Raw genomic sequence first — 20,045 nt, forward strand, 5'->3', positions numbered from 1 at the left:
TCATTTCACACAGGAAAAAAAGCAGCACTGAGGAGGAAGCCTTCTGGCTTTTCAACATGTTCTCCTTTGTTTTCTACTCTCAAAATAATAACTTGAATATTTTATATTTTTAATTATTCTTCTTCACTAATTTAGACAGAAGAAGATCCTTATACTCTTCAAATAAAATTGGTGTGTACTTGTGCTAAAAAAAACCAAAAAAAAAAAAAAAAAGGTTAAATACATTATTTACAAGCAGAGCCCAAAGGAAGATCTAGAATGACTTCAGCTTGATAAATGGTGTAAATGTCATCCAGCTATCTGCAGCACAAGCCCCTGACCTAATGCACATCTTTCCCAAGCCAGAAGTGCACCCCAGAGACCAGCAAACACTTACTGTAATTATTTACTGTCTTCTGAAAAGACCTGCTGTGATCTATACACAGTAAAACTACAATTATTGGATGTGGATAGAACCACAAAAACACCGTTACAAGCCCATGCTCTTTTGTCATGGCAACACTGTAACTCAAACTCCTGCAACAATTGAATTGTCAGGATCCTGCTTTAATGGAAATGATAATGGAGCTCTCAGGCAGCAATCGGGGAGAGCTTTCTTTCTAGAAAGAGAACAAACAGAAATAAAGAGGACACACAGAAAATTTATGATCTGATTGCTTTTCCAAGCACAGCTTCTCATGACACCCAGGAGATGAAAGAGGCAGAATGTGACCAGGTTTGATTGATGGTGGTTTGATGCTCTGAGCTGGCTGGGGCTGGAGAGGAGCTCTACAGGTGACACTGCTCAGAGAGCTTCCAGCAGCAAACCCTGGGCTAATCACAGCCACGTGCAACAACCCTGGCTACAGCAAACATCTGAGCTACACAGGCACTCAGAGGAAAGCTGCATTGGGAAAATCTGGCACACACTGCACTTGTCCAGTCCCAGGACTGGCTCACCTGGGCCAACACTGCTACAGCACTGCACTGTCCCACAGGGAAGGGGGAAACACCTTCACATTTATGTCTAACCACGGCAGATTCTTAAGTAAAGCACTAACTAAATAGTTCCAGCTGCTCCTAGCAGGAGTTATCCCAGGAAACTACTTACTCAAAATCAAATACATACAGTAAGAAAGTGGACAAGTCAAGGAAAGAGATGGCAAATAGCAATTTCTAAAAATAAAACACTGCCCTACTGTGATTTCATTGTCAATAAAGTTTATATCCTGAGCCAGGTGTGTTTTGCCTGTAGCAGTCACTGGTGAGGGACCTCTCCCTGCTCTTATCTCACCCCACAGTTATAATTACATTACATTTTCTCTCCCTGCCCAGCTGAGAAGAGCAGTGACAGAGCAGCTTTGGGCACCAGTGTCCTGCCAGGGTCAGCCCAGCACACAACCTCAGCTGTGTGATCCTGCTAAAACTGAATATTGCCTCTTTTTAAGGCTATTCACAGAATTTGCCTTGTGTGCTGCAAGTACTTACTCACTATTTTACCCATCTATCAATCAACTTTCAAAATACTCCACGAGACAAGAAAAGAGCATCCCACTGATCTAGCTCTGACAAATCTCACAAATTTGTACAAATACTTACACCATGTTAAAAACAAGCAACTCTTTACAGAATGGCTGTTCCTGATACTGAGAGGAAATGTCATTTTATTAAAACAAATAACTTGTCTACAGTGTCTCCTTACAGTAGTTTGTGCTACTGTTGCCTACTTTAGAAATAACTATAAATGAATATCATAAAATATTGGGACACCATGACTAGAAAATTTAAACAGGATGGTGTTGGGCACACTCAGCCATGGACCCAAATTGTCAGATCAGGACCACAGGGCTCTGCTCCCACACTAGACACTCAGTTTTGGAATAAAATCTAGATTCTGATACTACTCAAAAAAGTAAACAAATTCATTTCAGTGTACAATGGATGCTTCCACTGTCCTTATATTCAGGTATCAGATTTCAGTATCTAAGTTCCCAGAGCCTGGTTTGCTCAGTCAAGTGACAACTAAGACAGTTCATTAAAAATAAATAGACCCAACAAATGGTCCATGGCTATAAATTTGGTAGAGGCATTAATTCTCATGGCAGGATTGAGTTTAGAGCCCTTATAAGAGGTTTTTTTCACATATACAAAGCAGCTTCACCATGGCTACTTAGCAGCTAGCCTGAGGTAGAGAGGCTTCAACAATGAAACAATGAAACAAATATATTGTTACATGACAGGGTGTTTGTGGGAAAATTGGTTTTTTGTTTTCAAAGATAAATAAGTATCTCATGAACCCCTAGTATACTTGCTTTTTTAGTGAAAAGCAGATGCACCATAATCATTTTATACAGGAGCTTTGCACACAAAGGAAACAGGATTCCAGCAGGCACAAATCTTTGCTTGCAACCATTGCAGATAAACTTCACAAGTTGTTTCAGATACAAGAAAATAACTGCCTTAGAATCAAAACCTGGTTTTATAGCTGTTAAATTGCATGTTTCATTTTATTATACTTTTTCTGTGCATTTCATCATCTCTATTAAAAATACCTGTTCCTTTATAGATAGATTTTTACAAGTATCTGAAACTAAAAAAATAAAAAAAATTAAAAAAAAATCATGCTTTTATTTCTCAATTCATTAAAAATATATTTTCCTTGATGCAGTTTTTCCTCATTAAAAGTGCCTGCATTTTGAATTATTGGATAATTAGCCCAGATAAAACAGTTCAGAAGCTTTAAAACCAATGAAGGCAACAGAGCAATGAGAAACATTTCCACTAGAGAATCTAAGCAAGGCCTCTCTCACCAGCCAACTTAAACTTATAACCCTTATCTAAACCAAAGCAAACAAAATCCATGAGTCCCAAAGTCACTCTTTCTAGAAGAAAAGACTCAAAGCCTTATGAGAAACTCATTTTGTGGGACACCTCATATTCCATTTAAGGTTTATTTCACTATATATTCCTGCTTGTAATATCAACCAGATGTGACAAGGAAGCCTAACCAGCCCTGTAAAAGATGCCAGGGTATCCTGAAACTCAGAATTTAGGAGAGGCTTGGAAAAAAAAGCCAAAGGTACCTGGAATTGAAGTGAGGGTTGAAGATGCAGTTATAACCTGAGAAGCATTTTACTTCAATTTCAGTATTTATCAGAAAGTGGATTTCAGTGGAAATTCACCATGCAAGACCTGGTGGCACACACAGAACTCACCAGGGCCAACAAGCTCTGCTGTCCCAAACCATGTGCACATGGAGTAGCATGAGAACCCCCAGTTTTGTCCTGCAGCTTTAAAGCACATCAGCAGCATGAAACCCTGCCCTGTATTCTAATTCCCAGCAGGGCTGAAGAGATCCTGCTCATACCAACCTACAGAACCAACGTTGGTAAAGCCCTCCAGTAAAGTCCCAGGTTTCAGCCTGGCTGACAGAACACTCAGAAAAGCTCTCAGTTGCTTTTTCAGCCTTTAACTGCTCCTGAAACATTAACAGGTCTTCCCTGAAACCCTCCAGCACAAAAATCCCTCCATGTTTCAGCAGCTCAGTCACTCAATCTCCATGAAAATTTTATTCCTGATAATAAACATGCTCAATTTTCACACTCTCATCAAGATACCAAACTTAGAATGTCATCTTTCTATTTTGCTTTATCTTAAAAAAAGCAGAGCTCATATCTTCATTAACAAAGCCAGGGACTGTTACATTCACTGCATGCCTGCTGGAGGGGGCAGCTTCAGAATCACAGAATTCATCTCTATTTTTCTCCATGGACAAAAGTAGGAGCTCTTTGTTCTGATGAATAAACCCAAATCTTACAATCTGGACACACTGCACTGAGTTCTTGAAAATTTTGCATTGTTTGAGCTGTAGCCAGCTTACACAGTTAAAATACTTGACTTTTGGACTTTCTACTTTATGAGGATTATAATTATTAAGAAGAAAATAATGGAGTAACATCTGAGCAACTCAGAGTGAAGAGTTGAAAAATATGGCAGCAGAGGTACTATAGCTGTACCATGGAAAATTAAAACTAAGACCAGCACTATCTACACTTTTTAAAGTTCATTTAAATTCACTCCTCGTAAATTCCACAGGATCTACCTCACTCCTGCATCAGCCTGTCTTACCAATTTTTGTTTCCCTGCTTTTATGCCCTTTCATCACTTTCTCAGCCCTGCTTTCTTCTGGAGAGGCTGGGTCAGAGCAGCTGCAGGGAGGAATGCAGGCTCCACTGCCCCTCCACTCAAGCATCTGAGAGCAGAGAGGCACTGCTGGATCCAGCCAAGTCAGAAAGAACAGCTCTGAACCGACCAGCAGTGGGACCAACACAGTAACATGAAACAATAGAGAGCAACCATACATATGTGTGGGTGTGTTTTTATAAATTCTAGTAGGAAGCAAATTTTTCATTCTTATCCCATGACAGAAAAACACGCAACCAAACTACACTTGGAACTGTAACAGTTCACTTGAGCTAGGATTTATTTGCTTATAATACACACTCTATTTATATAACAGTTGTATCTTCAAAAGAAAAAGTGAATTTCTTCTGACAAACAGTGTTAAAGTGATCTATCTAATGCACTGTTCAACAGTAAGCAAGACTGAATGAATGTCAGTGAATAAAGACAAATGTTCCGACAGCATCCGTTGGGAGGCATTACAGAACACAGCATCCAGATTAATCATCCCATTCTATGTAACTTTATTACAATCTTTATATTCTAAAAGCAAAATTACTGCCCGTGCTGTTAAGGGCTGTAATGTATCATGATTACAGGGCCTACTGAAAAACACACTCTGTGGTGCTGAAGAGCCTCAGCCACTTTCACTTCAATTCTTTGTGCAAGGTTCCTGAGGACAGATGCACACAAGTTATCAACACATACAGCATTCCACTGAAACCACAAATTACCAGAGAGTTCCTCTCATGATATCCAGGTACAATGAGACCACTCACAGAGCAATTTTCAACATGCTAAGCTGGAATTTGTAGAGATCCAGGTGAACTCTATAAAAGCTTTTCTCTTGAAATCATCCTTAGACAGGATATCCTTAGACAGCCAACCCATCTAAAGCAACTCTTCTAACAAATAAATACAACTGGCACCTTCCAGAGTACAGATAAAAGTATCTGCAACTATGTCCCAGCTCAGACTTTATACTCAAGCAGAGTTGCAAGATCCAAAATTTCAAAACCATACAAAGAACATTAGGAAATGCAACCAAATTGTTCAGCTCAAGCAAATCCATTCAGCAAACATATCCTAGTGAATTCAAAAGTCATGACAAAAAAACAACCCAACAAAGATTTTTCCAAGCAGATTTAAAGACTGAAAATTTTTTATAACCTATAATTTTATATATACATATATATATTTACATCTGCAGAATGATGATTGAGTATTAATGTATTAAAACAATTATAAAAACTCCACATAAATAGAGAACTTTTTAAGCCACCTTGTAATAGATTCACAATTTCACTAACCAAATCACAAGTCTTAGTATCTTCCATAGTCAAACTCAAACATTAAAAGAACAGTTTTGCCAAATTTGAAAAAGCCACTCTAGATCATGAGTTTAACTTTGGCAAGATCCAGAAGATTATTTCAAACAGTTTTTGACTACTCCTTTAAAAAGGCAGATGATTCTTTTCTTTTTTTTTTTTTTTTTTTTTTTTTGATAGTAACTATTCAGGCACCTGCTCATCCATTTTATTTTTATATACTTTTAAAATATATATATATTTTAGAAATCATGCAGTTATTGATCTAACACAACCCTCTTCCTCCTCCCACCAAAAAGAATAAAAAATGCTAAGTTCATGATACCCTTCTCTTGCTGTTAAAATGGGCCTTGATGCCATCTATAACACAGTTTTTACATTTCAAGTAAAAAAATAATTTACCTCTCCACAATTTCTCCTCTTCCTGCCTGATGAGGCAGCAGCCATAACTTTGCTGGTCTACATGGTAAAGCCTTGACTCACTTGAAAAGATCATTTTCCAAACTGAAGAATTTGTAGGTACCTCCATTATTTTAAAATAAGTATAGGCTCTCTCTCTTTGTGTACATCTAGCCCTGAGCCAAACACATGAACCTGACACTTTCCATGGTTTCTGTAGCTCTACAGAGAGAGTTCAAAATAAGTCACCTTGACATCATCCTGGTGAATATATGAGGAACAGAAAAATTTTGTGGTTTCTCTTCCCTCTGGTATTTATCCTCTACCAAATTACAACTGCACACAAGCAAACATAACACATCCCCTAAAAAACCTTTACTAACTGGCAGTTTAATATCACAAAAATTAAACCTCTCACCGCAGACAAAACACAAACACGTGAATCTGCACAATGAGGAATATAAAATAGAAACACACCACAGAAAAAGAAATCAGATTATACTTACAGCCTCGTTAACTTCTGTGTGTTCTGAAAAAGCAGCTCGGGAAGAACTTGCAATTTATTCTTGTTCAGACGCCTAAACAGTTACAATCAGAATAAAAAAAAATAGATTAGATTATCCTCCAGTTAAAGAAGTTTATTTTATTATGCATAAACAGATGAACTTCCCGTTGCATTGCCCTCATGCTGTGAGCTTGCCATTCATTGTGCATTTCATTCATACAGGAGCCAAACTGTGTCATTTGCACATCCACGAGGTGGGGAGTCAAGGGACAGGCACCATGAAGTTTTAACAGGCATGAGTACACAAACATAACTTTTAAATTTTCCTCTGGATGATTACTAAGAATCATGCATTGAGTTCACTCTGCTTCAGAAACAGCTACTGGCAGGAATCTGGATTTTCATTCTCCTTCAAAAAATGTAGGCACAGTAAATTCAGTAACTTGACCAACCAAGATTATTCCCAGATTAGCTATTATTTCTGTAGTATACATAATTTCTTTTTAAAAAGAATTTTCTTGAAACTTCACTTGGAAAACCTGAGCACTGTTGTAGAAAATATGAACATATGGGTAACCAGATGACTACATGGTGATTTGAAATAGAATATTAATCCTGAAGATTCTTCCAGGAACATTTTAGAGAACAGATTAGTGTTTATACACCAGTCCCTTTTACTCACTCACTACATGAGTTTTACTCTGGTGACAACTTGCCAGTTTTTAGAAAACAACCATTCCAAGCTATTCCTGCCCTGTAACTATAAAAAGCATGAGCCTTCTCTCCATGAAACGTGTGACAGCTCTGCAAAATCTAAAAGCAGCTCTGCTGGGAAGATACAACCTTGTTCTTCAATTCTTTTTCAATGAAGACAGTCACCTGTTCTCACAGCCCTAATGAAAGCTATTTGCATAATGAGTTGACCTGAGTTAATTACAAATAACTCCACTGCATAAAGGGGAAGCTGAGTTGTTCTGTAAATTCACACATGAGCCTATCTTTGTGCTCCCTTTGTTCCCAACTCACCTTCCAGGTTCACTTTGATAGCAGATCTATTTTTGCTGAAGTTTTGATCTCCAAAGACACCTGGAACTTTTATAAACCCATTGCTACTTAGCACCCCATATCTGCTTCCCAGTTTTCTTGCATGCTGAGCAATTTCACTATCAGAATTCAAGACTTTTTGGAATTCAAAGGCTTTCCTGAGATCAAAATAACCTTGTGGGGTTTCAAATGGCAGAGTTTTCACATGGCCACCATATGAACATGTCTTGTGAGATAAAGGGGTGATGGAGGAGAGGGGAATTTTAGCTTCTCTTTCTGACACCTAGAACAGATCAAAGGCTGCATCTGCAAGCTCACAGAGCCTCAGCACTGGGCATTACACACACCACATGAGAACCAATATTTGTATCTGCTGAAGTTATTTCCTGCAGCTTTTACCAGCTACTCAACAGCATTTTTGAGATAAATGAACAAAAAAACAAATTAACTTATAAAGAACATGAGAGATGCAAATTTTGCATTTGAGAAAACACATGGGAAGATTTGAAACTGGATTCCCTTGCACCCATGTGACATTTTGTAATTTTATACCTAAGTAAACAATCTTATTTAATTCAAGGTTGATGCCAATGTGCTACTTAGCCCTCATCAAAATCTTTATTTCAGTTAATCATGTTTATCTTTTAGGATAACAGGATGAAATATAATGAAAAAGATTATTTATTCAAGGCTTAGCACTCCTCATCCATCCTCCATCACCAAGGCCACCACTAGTCACTGAGAAACACTGAACAAAATCAACTTATTTATCATCCAAAATGCAAGAGTGCCAGTGAAATGCATCTATTACACACAGTGTCAAATGTTAATTCCTGAGTCTGATTATCATTTCTGATCTCACAATGTACACATAATTGTGCACTGCCTACCCAAAGTCATCTGACTCATCCCAAAGCAGCATCCCAGGAATATGTTTTAAGAATATTCTTTTTTCTACTTGCAAGGATTTAATAAATGCTGAGCTTATGCTTATTGCTTTAAGCCAAAGAAACTAATCAAATTCAGATTAAGTTTCTAGAACAGGAGATTTCACACCAACAAGCAGACAAGAAAATATATGTAGTAACAAGAAATCATATTTCCAGGTTAGCAAGCTTCAACCTGAGAAGTCAAACATTTACAATTTGCAGTGATACAAACAATCCGGGGAGGGGGGAAACCTAACATCAAGGTTTTTTCTCTAATTTACTATCAAATTAATCCAGAAGATTGAACATCTTAAATGATTTCCTAATATTTGTATGGGCCAAAACTCTCCTATCTGAGGTAATAAAAGGACCAAGTTTGAAGCTGCCCTTTTTAAGTCTCCTAAGCACTTTAGTATCTCAATCTGAAGTTCTCTCCATATTGATTTTCTTTCAAACATTATATGAAGTGACATCCACACAAGGACCCTTGCAAAGTTCACACTGTGACTTGCTCTTCACTAGTAATAAACATTTTGTGTGGGTCTAAATGTACTTAATACTTTTAATATGGTATTGTTATAAGTTAAATTCTTTTTATACTGCAGCAGAAAGAAAATTGAATTTGTGTATCAAGGCCAAGAACTCAATGAAATTCTGCTTTTGCTTTAAATTATGTAAACCTGATTTTCAAACCCCCAGCAGTGGTCAGTGCTCCTGCATAGATTCCATCCTCCAGGAGCTTCAGGTGAGCTTTATTTCTGCCACAAACCAGAGCTTGCAGCTCTCTACTGCCAGGTTATGTTACTAATGGATAAGGGAGCAAATTAATGTAGCAGCAAACACCTGAAGACAGGTGTTCATCCATGTCCTGTTTCAAGCTGTGGGACTCTCCAAACCTTCCACCACTTCCTAAGATTTATTTCAAGTTTAGACTTCTGCCAAAAGTCATTTTATTCATAGTTTGATTCTCAGGGGAACTGAAGCAATGAACAGGAGGTTGTTTCTGTTGAACATCACCTACTGTATTACAACTTCTACTGCAAGACTTACTGAAATATAAGACTAGATCACCTCGTAGAAACTTAGACATACTTGATGTAGGATACATTTAATGTGCTCATATTTATGATGTGCCAGAAACCCACCAATAACCTAGGAAAAAATCCCAATTACACCTCTTATTTCTCTTCCTGGGCTTGAGAGAAAGCCCATTAAGAAAGTCCACAATACAGAAGTATCAAAGTACCAGACAGGATGTTTTTAAATTACAAAAAAAAAAAGAGACAGAGATGTGTTTAAAGATTATTTAATGAAAAGACCAAATGTTCTGAATGGTCATTTATAAGCACTGTTTCCTCTGGTTTGACAAAGAAGTGCCAAACATGGATGAGATGCAGTGGAAGAGTCCCTAACACATCATTTGACAAGAATTGAAGTTTATCCCCACCTATCAGTATCAGTTCTAGGGCAGAGAGGGAAACTTCCAGTGCAAGATGAAGCAAACAGGAACACCAGCCCAGGGATGGAGCTGTGCCTCAGGAGAGGTGCAGAGCACAGCCTGGGCACACTGAGGGACCTGATTCCCTTCTCACATGCTTGCCTGGACCCATTACCATCCCATTACTGCATAAATCTCACTCCTGTCAGCTCTCCAATTTTAATTACAGCACTGCTTGGATTTTATAAGAAAATAGTGAAGCCATATAACAGTGAAATAAAAGTAATCTGCAAAAACATAAACAAAATGAGCCAGAATCTTGTAAAATTATTCTGAGGACATTGTTCCTGGGACTGTACTTTATTAATAAATATAGATATTCCTGATTTTAAATTACTGACTTGAAATAGAAATAATATCAGGATATACCTGGAAAATGACTTTATATTTAAGCCAGTTTTGCAGCTATAAATGGCTACATCATGGAGGAATGACAGGTCAGCCTGGTGAATCTGAACAGTAGACTACAATTTTTTTAAAAAACACCATTATCAAATGAAATCCCTGGGACTGTTCACACTGGGGATGAAGCACAAAAAGAAACCCTTGGAATTGGGCTCTTCCCTCAGGCTGGGACCACACCAGCCCTGCAGCCAGGTACACCCAGGGGCAGGGAGGAATCTGGGACACACAGCCAGGCAAGATCTGCTCCACATTATTTGACCTGGGACTGCTGGATGGGAATGCAGCTGCTCAGTCTCCTGTGTACTCCAAACTGGATGCTTTACAGCTAATAAGACCTGTAAAGTATTCCGGGAATTCGGAGCACTGGGCAGAATGATGCAGAATCATCCAATGCCATGAACAGATTAGCCCCAGTGCTGGATCAGAGGCAGCTCTGGATGTGCACAGCATGGAGCCCAGACTAATAAAGCCTCCTGGAAGCTGAAGAACTGTGCAGAGAGGCTCTCCAGGAGTCATATCAGCTCTGGCAATACCTGCATTGAGTCAAATTTATTAACTCTGATTAGACACATGCTGGCTGTGCAGTCAACAATCTCCACACACTGCAGCTCCCTCCATCTTCCAGACTCCTTTAACCACTGCTATAAACAGGAAACAGAACTTGGCATGTTCTGGTTTGTTAGTCTGCTCCTTCAGTCTCCAAAAGTGCCCCAGAAGAGTTGACCAGGCACCAAGTGCACACAAAGTCCTGGATGTGCAAGCCAAGGGTCTCCAGGAGTGCACCCATCACCTCCAGGGCATGCAGGGACCCACCACACCAGGACACTGCTCTCTCACACGGCTCAGATTCACCCTGCTTCTGCTGGGAGGTGTTTAGGGAGCTTCAAAGGATAAAAGCTAAAAATCCACTCTTCTGTCTGCAGGAATTCAGTGCAAAAGTCAAATATTGCTACTTATGAAATTATTATATATCACTGGCACGTTCTCAATAATGGCTGCTTACTAATTCTTAATAATGAATGCTGACTTCTATTCTCATATCAAATTAGTACATAAATGTCTGTATTTCACAGCTTTATCATGTCACAAACTGCATTTTCTCTCTTTATAATTCAAATGGCCTAAAATGCAGACTAATAGAATTTGTGACCTTTCTAAGTCCATGCTGCCCTCTGGTTCATTATGTTTTCTTTAGAGCAGCCCCACACAGCATCAAACACACTGTTCCAACACAGGACAAACACTTCCTCTCACCTCCCAAAAACATTTTGCTCATATATATAAACAAGCACCAGTTTCTCCCCTGCTGCCCAACTGGGGGTTCCTGTGTCCTGAAGGCAAAGGGGTAGAGGGAAACAACCTCTGTGTCAATCACAGAATATCAAGGGCCCTTAAAAAAACAATGGAGAAGTTATTAACTGTGAAATTCCTGCCTTCCTGGCTCCAACCAGGCTAATCATATTCCTTCCTCTGTCTGAAACTGGGATAGGAGAGAAACTTAACTATTAAGATTCCCCTGATTATTAAAACATGGAGTAAAAAACAACCATTGAAGCCTGGAAAGAAGCTATGCTAACAGACCAGAGGAAGATTGAAGATGTTTATCAGGATCATTCTCTGAAACAAATGGAGCAAAAGACTACACTTTGTGAAGATTATTTTAATATAAATTATAATTTTGCTTTTTTTTCATCTGGATAACTTCTGGGTGTGTAAAAAACCCTCAATATTGGTAAGAAAATTTTCAAATTTTTCTTAAGGCAGAGGTCATCTTTTCCTGGAGGAGAAACTTTCTAATTTCAGCTGCATCCCTCATGCCCACACCATTGCAAGGGTCACATCCAGTTTGGGTTCTGTTGTCTCATGAAGCTCTACTCACAATAAGAGAAAAGAGGTGCTAAATTTAATCTCTACTGAAGGCATGATCAGCATAGATGGAAAAGAACAAAATGCATATGGAAGCAGAACTAGAATATTGCTCAAATGCAGCTATTTTAATCTTTTTGCAATAAAAATCTAAACCAGATTCTTTGCTACTGCAAATTGAGTCCTGCAGTGTTACATCCCTCACATGCAGAACTTCCCTTCCTTCTCAGGGCTAATATCACCAAAACAAGGTTCAGAAGAATTTCAGAGTTCAGAAATCCAATAAACAGGTAAAAAGAGCATCTAAAGTGTCAGACTTATGCATTTCATATACAATAAATTTGGATAATATGAAAAAGCTTCAGTGCAATCACAATCCTTGACTTCCCATTAATTTATATACAAGGTGTACAAGGAGGGGAAGCAACATTAACAGATCAAACCAAATATAATTGTAGCCAGTATTTTGAGACAGAGAATTTTCAGCTTCATGCTTTGTTCTCACAGCTGCAGGACAGTTTTACTCTGAGTAAGAAACAAATCAGAGAAAACTCAAACCCCCTTTGCAGTGAGCTGATGCCCACTTACTCCATGAGAAATTTCCTCCTTTAAAGTCTTTTCAAAGAGACACTTGCCTGCTTCCCATGGACTATGGAATCAATATGAAAGCCCAATGCAAAAGCAATGCAAGCATTATTTATTCAAACTGTGCAATTTTCCAATGCACTTTGATTCATCATAATGCCACAGTTTGACATTTTTGGATATCATATCATCAGTTACTTCAGGCAAACTGCAAATATTCAAGGCCAGAGCAGAAATAACCAAATTTACATGTCTTTGGAGGAAAAAAGCTAAGGACCTGGCTCTGCTAGATAATCTTACAGCAAAAATCTCTTCTGCACATTTTTGTTTTTCATTTAAAATATCTTGCAATATTATATTAACTAATATTACTGAACACATTCCACCCAGAAGTTTAAGTTGATACACAGGCTCTAACTTAAACTTGACAGTTTTATTATTGTCTCCAAATAGAGCAATTATCTCTTTTCAACCCCATGAATGTGTGATACCTATCATGTCTGCCTTTCTACTGAGCCAGCTTGACCCAAATCAAAGCACTTCATATTTTTCATGAAATAAGTAGCACTCAGTTCCTTTCCACACAAGTTCAACAACTTTCAAGTTTAACATCCATATTCACATTTCTACCTGCTACACAATTAATTCTGCAACAGAAAATTCAAAACTACAGTGCTTTTGAAGTTTTTAAATGGGTAGCTTTAAAGGAGCAGTCTTGCTACTTCAGCTTCTAATATTCAAAAATTATCCAAGTAACTTTGGGTTCACTCCCCATCTTGGCCATTTATTTTATTTCACACTCAAAACATCTGGGTCTCCCTTTTGGCAATAAGCAAGGTCCCTCTTTCTCCTTTGCTGCCAAGAACTCCATAGCATCATCCTTGGAGATGTGGCTCAGGGAACATGATGCAGCTGAAAGAGTTCCTACAAGGTGCTTTAAGGAAGAAGTGGTTACATCACAAGCTTGGGCAGAACCAATAAGCAATAGAAATGACTTAATGCATAAAAGACTCAAACAGAAAGACAGGAGTTACTGAACTCCAAGGAGTAACTAAGTTTTTCTTTGAAGCACTGGCTTGGGAAACAGGAACAGGAGCACAGCCAATTGCCTGCAATGGTTTCACCAGAAAATCCTATTAGAGTCAAGAAATCCATGGTGATCATTAATGTAACTCCTCCTTTGCTCTGTATCACTTCCTCTTTCTAAGGAAAAACAGTCAAGATGCAGCACCAAGTAAAAAAAAAGTCAACCTTATCCATTACTTTCTGTCATCACCTCTTTATATTACTGCCCTAGGAAATAAAGCCAGATGATCTATAATGGAATTTCAATAAGGGCACTATGAGGAAGCCCAGAACAACCATATTACAGGATTATGGGGTGGGATAAATGAACTTCTTTATCCACGTGATGTGTTATTTCAGAATCTTTTACAAAAAACTGGGAAGAGATACCACTGAGAGTTGCTAAGGGACCATTTTTTGAAGGAAAACTGTTTATAGGAGCTATAACTTTGAGATCCCTTATTACAAGCTGAGCAGGCTGGGTGGTCCTGGTTCACATTTTCAAAGCTGTCACAAGTAATAACCTTTATTACCAACTTCTCATTACACTGAGAAAGATTATCTCCCCTCTCTCAGAAGTGCAGAGTACATGTCTGTGCATTTCAGCAGCACAGGAACTGTGGCTCTATAACACTTCAGAGCTTTCAATATTAAAATCCATCTCTTTTTTTTTTCCCCTAAGTATCTCCTCATATGAAAAAATCTGACATTAGGATGGAGGACAGAACTACACAGATGGTGTCTGGCTAGGAGCAAACTAGTAACACTGGCAAGGAAAGCAGGAGGAGCAGCTTTACATTTCAACATTTTCCCAAAGCCAACATGAAAAAAAAAATGTCCTAATTACATTCCCATGATCATAAAAAACTGCAATCAATGCCCTAAAGTGATACAGAAATTGACAGAAACCTTAGTATCAACCTAAGTGAAGATGAGAATAGAGATTCAGTTTATAGATGACAACAGCAACAGCAAGAAAATCCTCTAAATCCAGAAGAGACAAGCAGTCTCTTAACAAGTAGAAAGTTTCCAGAACTGCTGAGTTACATACATGCAGTATAGTAGCTTTACCTGTCTGCAGAAGACTTTAATGTACAAAAATTAACAATTTCTTTTAACTGTCATCCAAAGAAGCCAAAAAAGCTTGATCTGTAAACCCTCAAGCAGAGATGGTCTCTGCTGAAGCTGCTTCTCCGGTTCTGAAAAGCTTTTTAGAAAGTCCTTCTGTTTCAAATCTGAAAAAATTAGGGACTCACACTTTGTAACTTCCAAACATGCATACAGAATAATAAAAACTTGGTGAATTTTTCACTACTTCACTGAATATGGTGAAAAGAACAGGAACCCAATGCAAGGAACATCATCTACTGGAATACCCCTAAATGTCCATAACTTTTAATATTTCATCAATTTTTGTAAAGACAGTAACATGGACATGACTAAACCATTTTTTGCACCAGTGAGTAGTCTCTCCAGGTCAGGGCTGAAAGCCTATGAAGAAAGGAAAATGTAAATCTTAGTGTTCACATCTCTAAGCCATGCTGCCCCTGTTGACAAGCCTTAACAGTTTATATAAATATTATTTCCAGAAGTCAGAAATTGCTGTGAACAATTAGCAGGAAAACTTCTAAGTACAACTATTATTGTAATTTTTAGCAGAAGAAACAGAACTCTGGTCCTGTTTGAATAAGGCAACACCAGCCCTGCTCCCCACACCATCCATATATAGTAAGGAATGCTTGGGGCACTGTGGTGCTTCTTCTCCCAGGATCTGTGCCAAGCAGAACCAGGAAAAAAGGAAGACTTGCAGGATCATCTCCTGCTGAAATCAAACTGGATTACTTTTACAAAAAGAGTCCATCCTCCCAAGCCAATGGAATGACAATAAGGAAATGACAAAGTGGCACAAAGAGCACACTGCACACCAAAAAGCCAACAGCAGTAAGGTAGTGCCCTGTTCAAACAGATCAAATAGAGACAGCTCTCACCTGCTCTGTCAGCAGTGGGAGTTACCTATCACAGCTCAGCCAAAGGACATCATTTCCTGAGGAAGCCACAAGGGCAACCAGCCACATAATGCACCTTGACTCAAAGCTGAGAGTGCCCAGCTTCTGTGATAACTACCCTGATCCACTCCTGCTTTCCCAGAAGGTTTGCAAATGCAGGGTCAGCTGCTCTGAAGTGTTTCAGTACCCAGCAGCTCCCACTTCTCACCTGTGTTCCCAATACACTACTGGACATCTATTCCACTCAGAGTTACCAAACACAAGTGTGAAAACGTACAAGGAACATCTATAACATCTGCATGAACCCTAAAATCCTCTCTTTTTGGGGGGATCCTCATACTAGAACACCTTCACCAAGCAGAAAGATAAGAGAAGAGATTATCCCCAAGGAACTCAGAACATGACACCAACATGAAGTTAAATATAAGCCAACATGGATTGGTTTGTTCTGTTCCAAGTGGAAGGAAGGTGCAGCTTGAGGGGAGCTCCAGTTCAACAGACACAGCTAAAATGGAGTTGTGCCACAGGAAAAGCAAAGTCAAGACTGTGCTGATCTGATCCATGGCAGAGAGACTTCAAACCTACATATTCTTGTATTCTCCAAGAACAAAAGGAGGTTAAGTGCTTTGAATTCATCATTGTTTCACTCAGGAGCAGGATTATTTAAGGATTGCTGTGCTTGACAGCATGAAATTCAGCCAACACTTTTGGTATTTCTGGGATGGCAAGCAGCATAATCCTTCTAATATGAGGAAGCTCAAACAAGCAAAACCCTTTTGATGAAATTATTTAAGCTAAATAAAGTTCACCCAAATAATTCCAGACCACTGATGCAGCAGTTCTTACCCAACAGTAAAACAGACACTTAAGCATTTCCTTACAAATCTGGAAAAAAAAAAGCAGCTAAACCCTTAAGTGTTTTGCTTAAGCAAATATCCTCATAAATCTTCAAGCATTAAAAAAAACCTGCTAAAATCAAACAAACAAGCCACAGAAAACAACAAAGTTGAAAAGCTCTGATGTAATGTCCAGTGCTGATCAGCTATTCCAGCTGAATTGTGGCTGCCCTGCAGTGGAAGTGTCCTTATCCCACTTGCCTGGTAACCACTGCTTTCGGAAGCTCAAGAATCCTGTGGTTACAGAACCTCTTGTCTGCATAAACGAGACCCAAATTTGTTTTTCCATGAGTTCTTGTGGGTCAGTGACCTATTACAAAAACGTTTTTGATGAAATCAGGTTCGTTTATTTTCATGTTGTTAAAATAAACCTCGTTGTTTTGTGGCCCTGGTCAGAGGTACTAATGCAAACCAAACCCTCTCACTGAAGCATTGCATCCTGCTCCTTGCTACTGCCCTCAGCCTCCCCTGCACTTTTCCTGTGTTTGGACTCCTCCTGTGCTGGCCTACTGACAGAGCTGCTAATGGCTTCCCTTGGAAAAGAGGGGCCAATTTTTTTTTTTCTTTTTCTTTTTTTTTTTTTATTTTAATGCTGTTTGCAAAAGAAATAAAAGGTTTGCTCCTGGACCGGCCATAACCAAGAGCTTGGCTGTCCAGCAATGGCTGAGTAATGTATAACTATAGAATTATGTGCTATAGACAGAGCAAGCCATGAAATCTGATGGTATCAGTGCCCTCCAGGAGTCTACAGGACACAAACACAGCAACCAGGAATTATCACTTTTCCAACTGCACACACCTTAGATTTCTTAAAATTATTTTATTCACTGTCCCCAAAGGGTAAGGGACAGCTGCTGTACCATTTTAAAATTTATTTCAACAAGAGTCCCATAAAAATAAACACAGAAGTAGGGGTCCTGGACAAAACTCATGGACAAGAAAGAGTGGGATGGATTCATCTTTGAACTAATTTATAACTAGCACCGTGGTAAGGGTTTTTTGGTAGTAGGGTTTTTTGTGGGTTTTTATTGTTTGGTTGGTTTTGTGGTTTTTTATTGGTATTTTTCTTTGCTAAATAAAGATGGTCCGGTAGAAACCCAAAGCAGCAGGTAGTGCAGGGCACTCACAAAGCATCAGCTGATCAAGGTTCTCTGGTTCATTTTCACCTTTCTTTCCAGTTTACCTCCAGATTGTGTGGACAAGCCCTTGCAAAGTACTCACCAATAGCAGAAGGATGAAATTTTTACCATTTCAGAATGTTTGTGCCCCTCATATCAAGTACAACTCCAATAAAAGTGTGTGGGGTACAGGAACACACATTATCACAGCTACACCTACACAGGAGAACAGGTTTTTTCAGGCTGACTGGGAGATTCATTTGCACCTACGTTTTCAGCCCAAGGGGAGCAAATGCAGAATTTTTTTGGCAAATCAACAGCTTGCCATAATTTCAACAGTCATAGGAAAACGCAATCTTCAGGTTTTTCTAAATGTATAGTAAGAAATACAAAATATTTTCAATCTCATAACCTGTATTCACACCACAGCAGCTCACCTGTGCAGAAAAGACATAAATTCCAATGCCTGCAGTAATGCTTGATTGATTTCAATAAAAACTGAAGTTATGAGCTTTAAGATACTGAAAAAACCCCAAACTTCAAGATCCAAGCCACAGATACCTCTCATTTGAGGTAACACCCTGGTCAGAGCACATGACACAGCTGAGCACTGCTCTTTTTCAAGTACCCAGTGCCCATAGAATGACAAAGTCTGCCTCCAAAAAAAGCCCCAGATATTTTTTTTTTCATGTTTCAGCTTTTCTTTATGCTTCTGTAAGTCATGTTCCCAGCTTTGCTTCTAAAAATCAACTGACCTTTTCACAGTGTGGTTTAAACTACTAAAATACTTAGAATAGAACCACAGACAGCTTTATTAAGACACTGAACAGGACAGTGACTTTCTGTACAAGCAAAATACAGACTGGGGGCATCTGAAAATGACCCAAGTTTTGTGTCTAGAAGTCATTTCAAGTTTTTTGGTTTGTTTTTTTTTTGTCTCACCACACACGTACTCCACTAGTGATCTATACTTATACTTGAACCACTGTGTCTCCCAAAAAATAAACAAGTTCTACCTGCAAGCCCCTTTTGGCAGGAGAAGGTAAACACTAATTAATCTTGAGATACTGAGGCATGGACATTACAGAAGTGTCTCTATGTGAATATAGAATACTTGGCTATTGTGGTGCACATTTATATTACACAAGATTCAGTTTTAACCATGAGCAGAATTCATATTATTAGAGTTTAAGTAAAAAAAAAAAAAAAAAAGAACAAAAATCCATTTTTTAATTTGGCTTTTCTAAAAAATAACATGAATTCTCTAGTTTCAAGGTTCTAGTTCCCTCCGCCCTGTGGGAGATCTTTTGAAGAAAATTCAATAAGCTGCTAGGAATAATTTCTGACAAAACTGGAGGCTACAGATATGGAATTTAAAAAATTCAAAGAGAAATTCATGTATTTTGGGCTATAAAAATGTTAAGGCAGTCTTAAAGCTTTAGTATGGTTCATTTTGGGATGTACATTTACTGCTCACAGTACAAATGGAAGATGATTTAGCATGCCCGGTCACTAGCATTGTACTACCAAAATAAGGGAACATTATCTACAATAAGGGAAAATTAGCCAAAATAAGGGAACATTTTTTCTGAAAAAAAAAAATATTAATGATAGAATATTTTATTCACCATAAGAACTGGGTGTCTGCATGAACCAGGCCTTACTCGAGTATTTTCTCCCATCCTTAACTGCTGTGAGAATCTTGACTCTATATGGAAATGTATGCACCAGGCATCTTGCAACATTCCCTTGCACAAAAAAATGACTTTTTGTACTAATAGCTGCAGATCCCCCTCCTCTCCCAGTTTTATGTTGATTGTATCTCTGAAGTGTGGAAACAGCAACAAGACAGCTCCTTTAAATAAAAAGGAACAATAATCTTTCCTGACCATATCTGATACATCACTTACACAAAGAACTGACATTTCTCTAAATTACTGGCACTTAAACAGTGTAAGAAAAATACATCTCAGTGAAATCTTCCCGAGCAGCACAGTATTGACAGATAAGTGAAGCATGTGAGCCATATCCTGGGAACATTTATTTTGGCTGTTTGAGCCAAGAGCAGCACATAATGCTGAATCAAAAGCAATCCACAATTAATGAGCTCCCTTCCAAGAATTAAGGAAGGTGAGCTGTCAGCTTGAGCCAAGGTGAGACTGAATACAAGGTGGTACCTGCATTCCTCCCCAGTGGTGGTTGACTCAAGTGCACTACTCACATTCAATCTGTCAATATCT

General features: G+C 38.6%; 1 protein-coding gene across 4 annotated transcripts in view; it reads right to left on the minus strand.

Annotated features, from left to right (window-relative positions):
* Window positions 1–20,045, minus strand: part of SLIT3 (slit guidance ligand 3) — a 463,958-nt gene that overhangs the window by 413,898 nt on the left and 30,015 nt on the right. For all 4 annotated transcript variants that reach the window (XM_079319922.1, XM_079319923.1, XM_079319921.1 and 1 more), the window contains one exon: window positions 6,395–6,466. In XM_079319922.1, coding sequence (XP_079176048.1) covers window positions 6,395–6,466 — 72 coding nt within the window. The remainder of the gene's footprint in view (window positions 1–6,394; window positions 6,467–20,045) is intronic.

Source organism: Erithacus rubecula (genome assembly GCF_903797595.1).
Source record: "Erithacus rubecula genome assembly, chromosome: 16".
NCBI lineage: Eukaryota > Metazoa > Chordata > Aves > Passeriformes > Muscicapidae > Erithacus > Erithacus rubecula.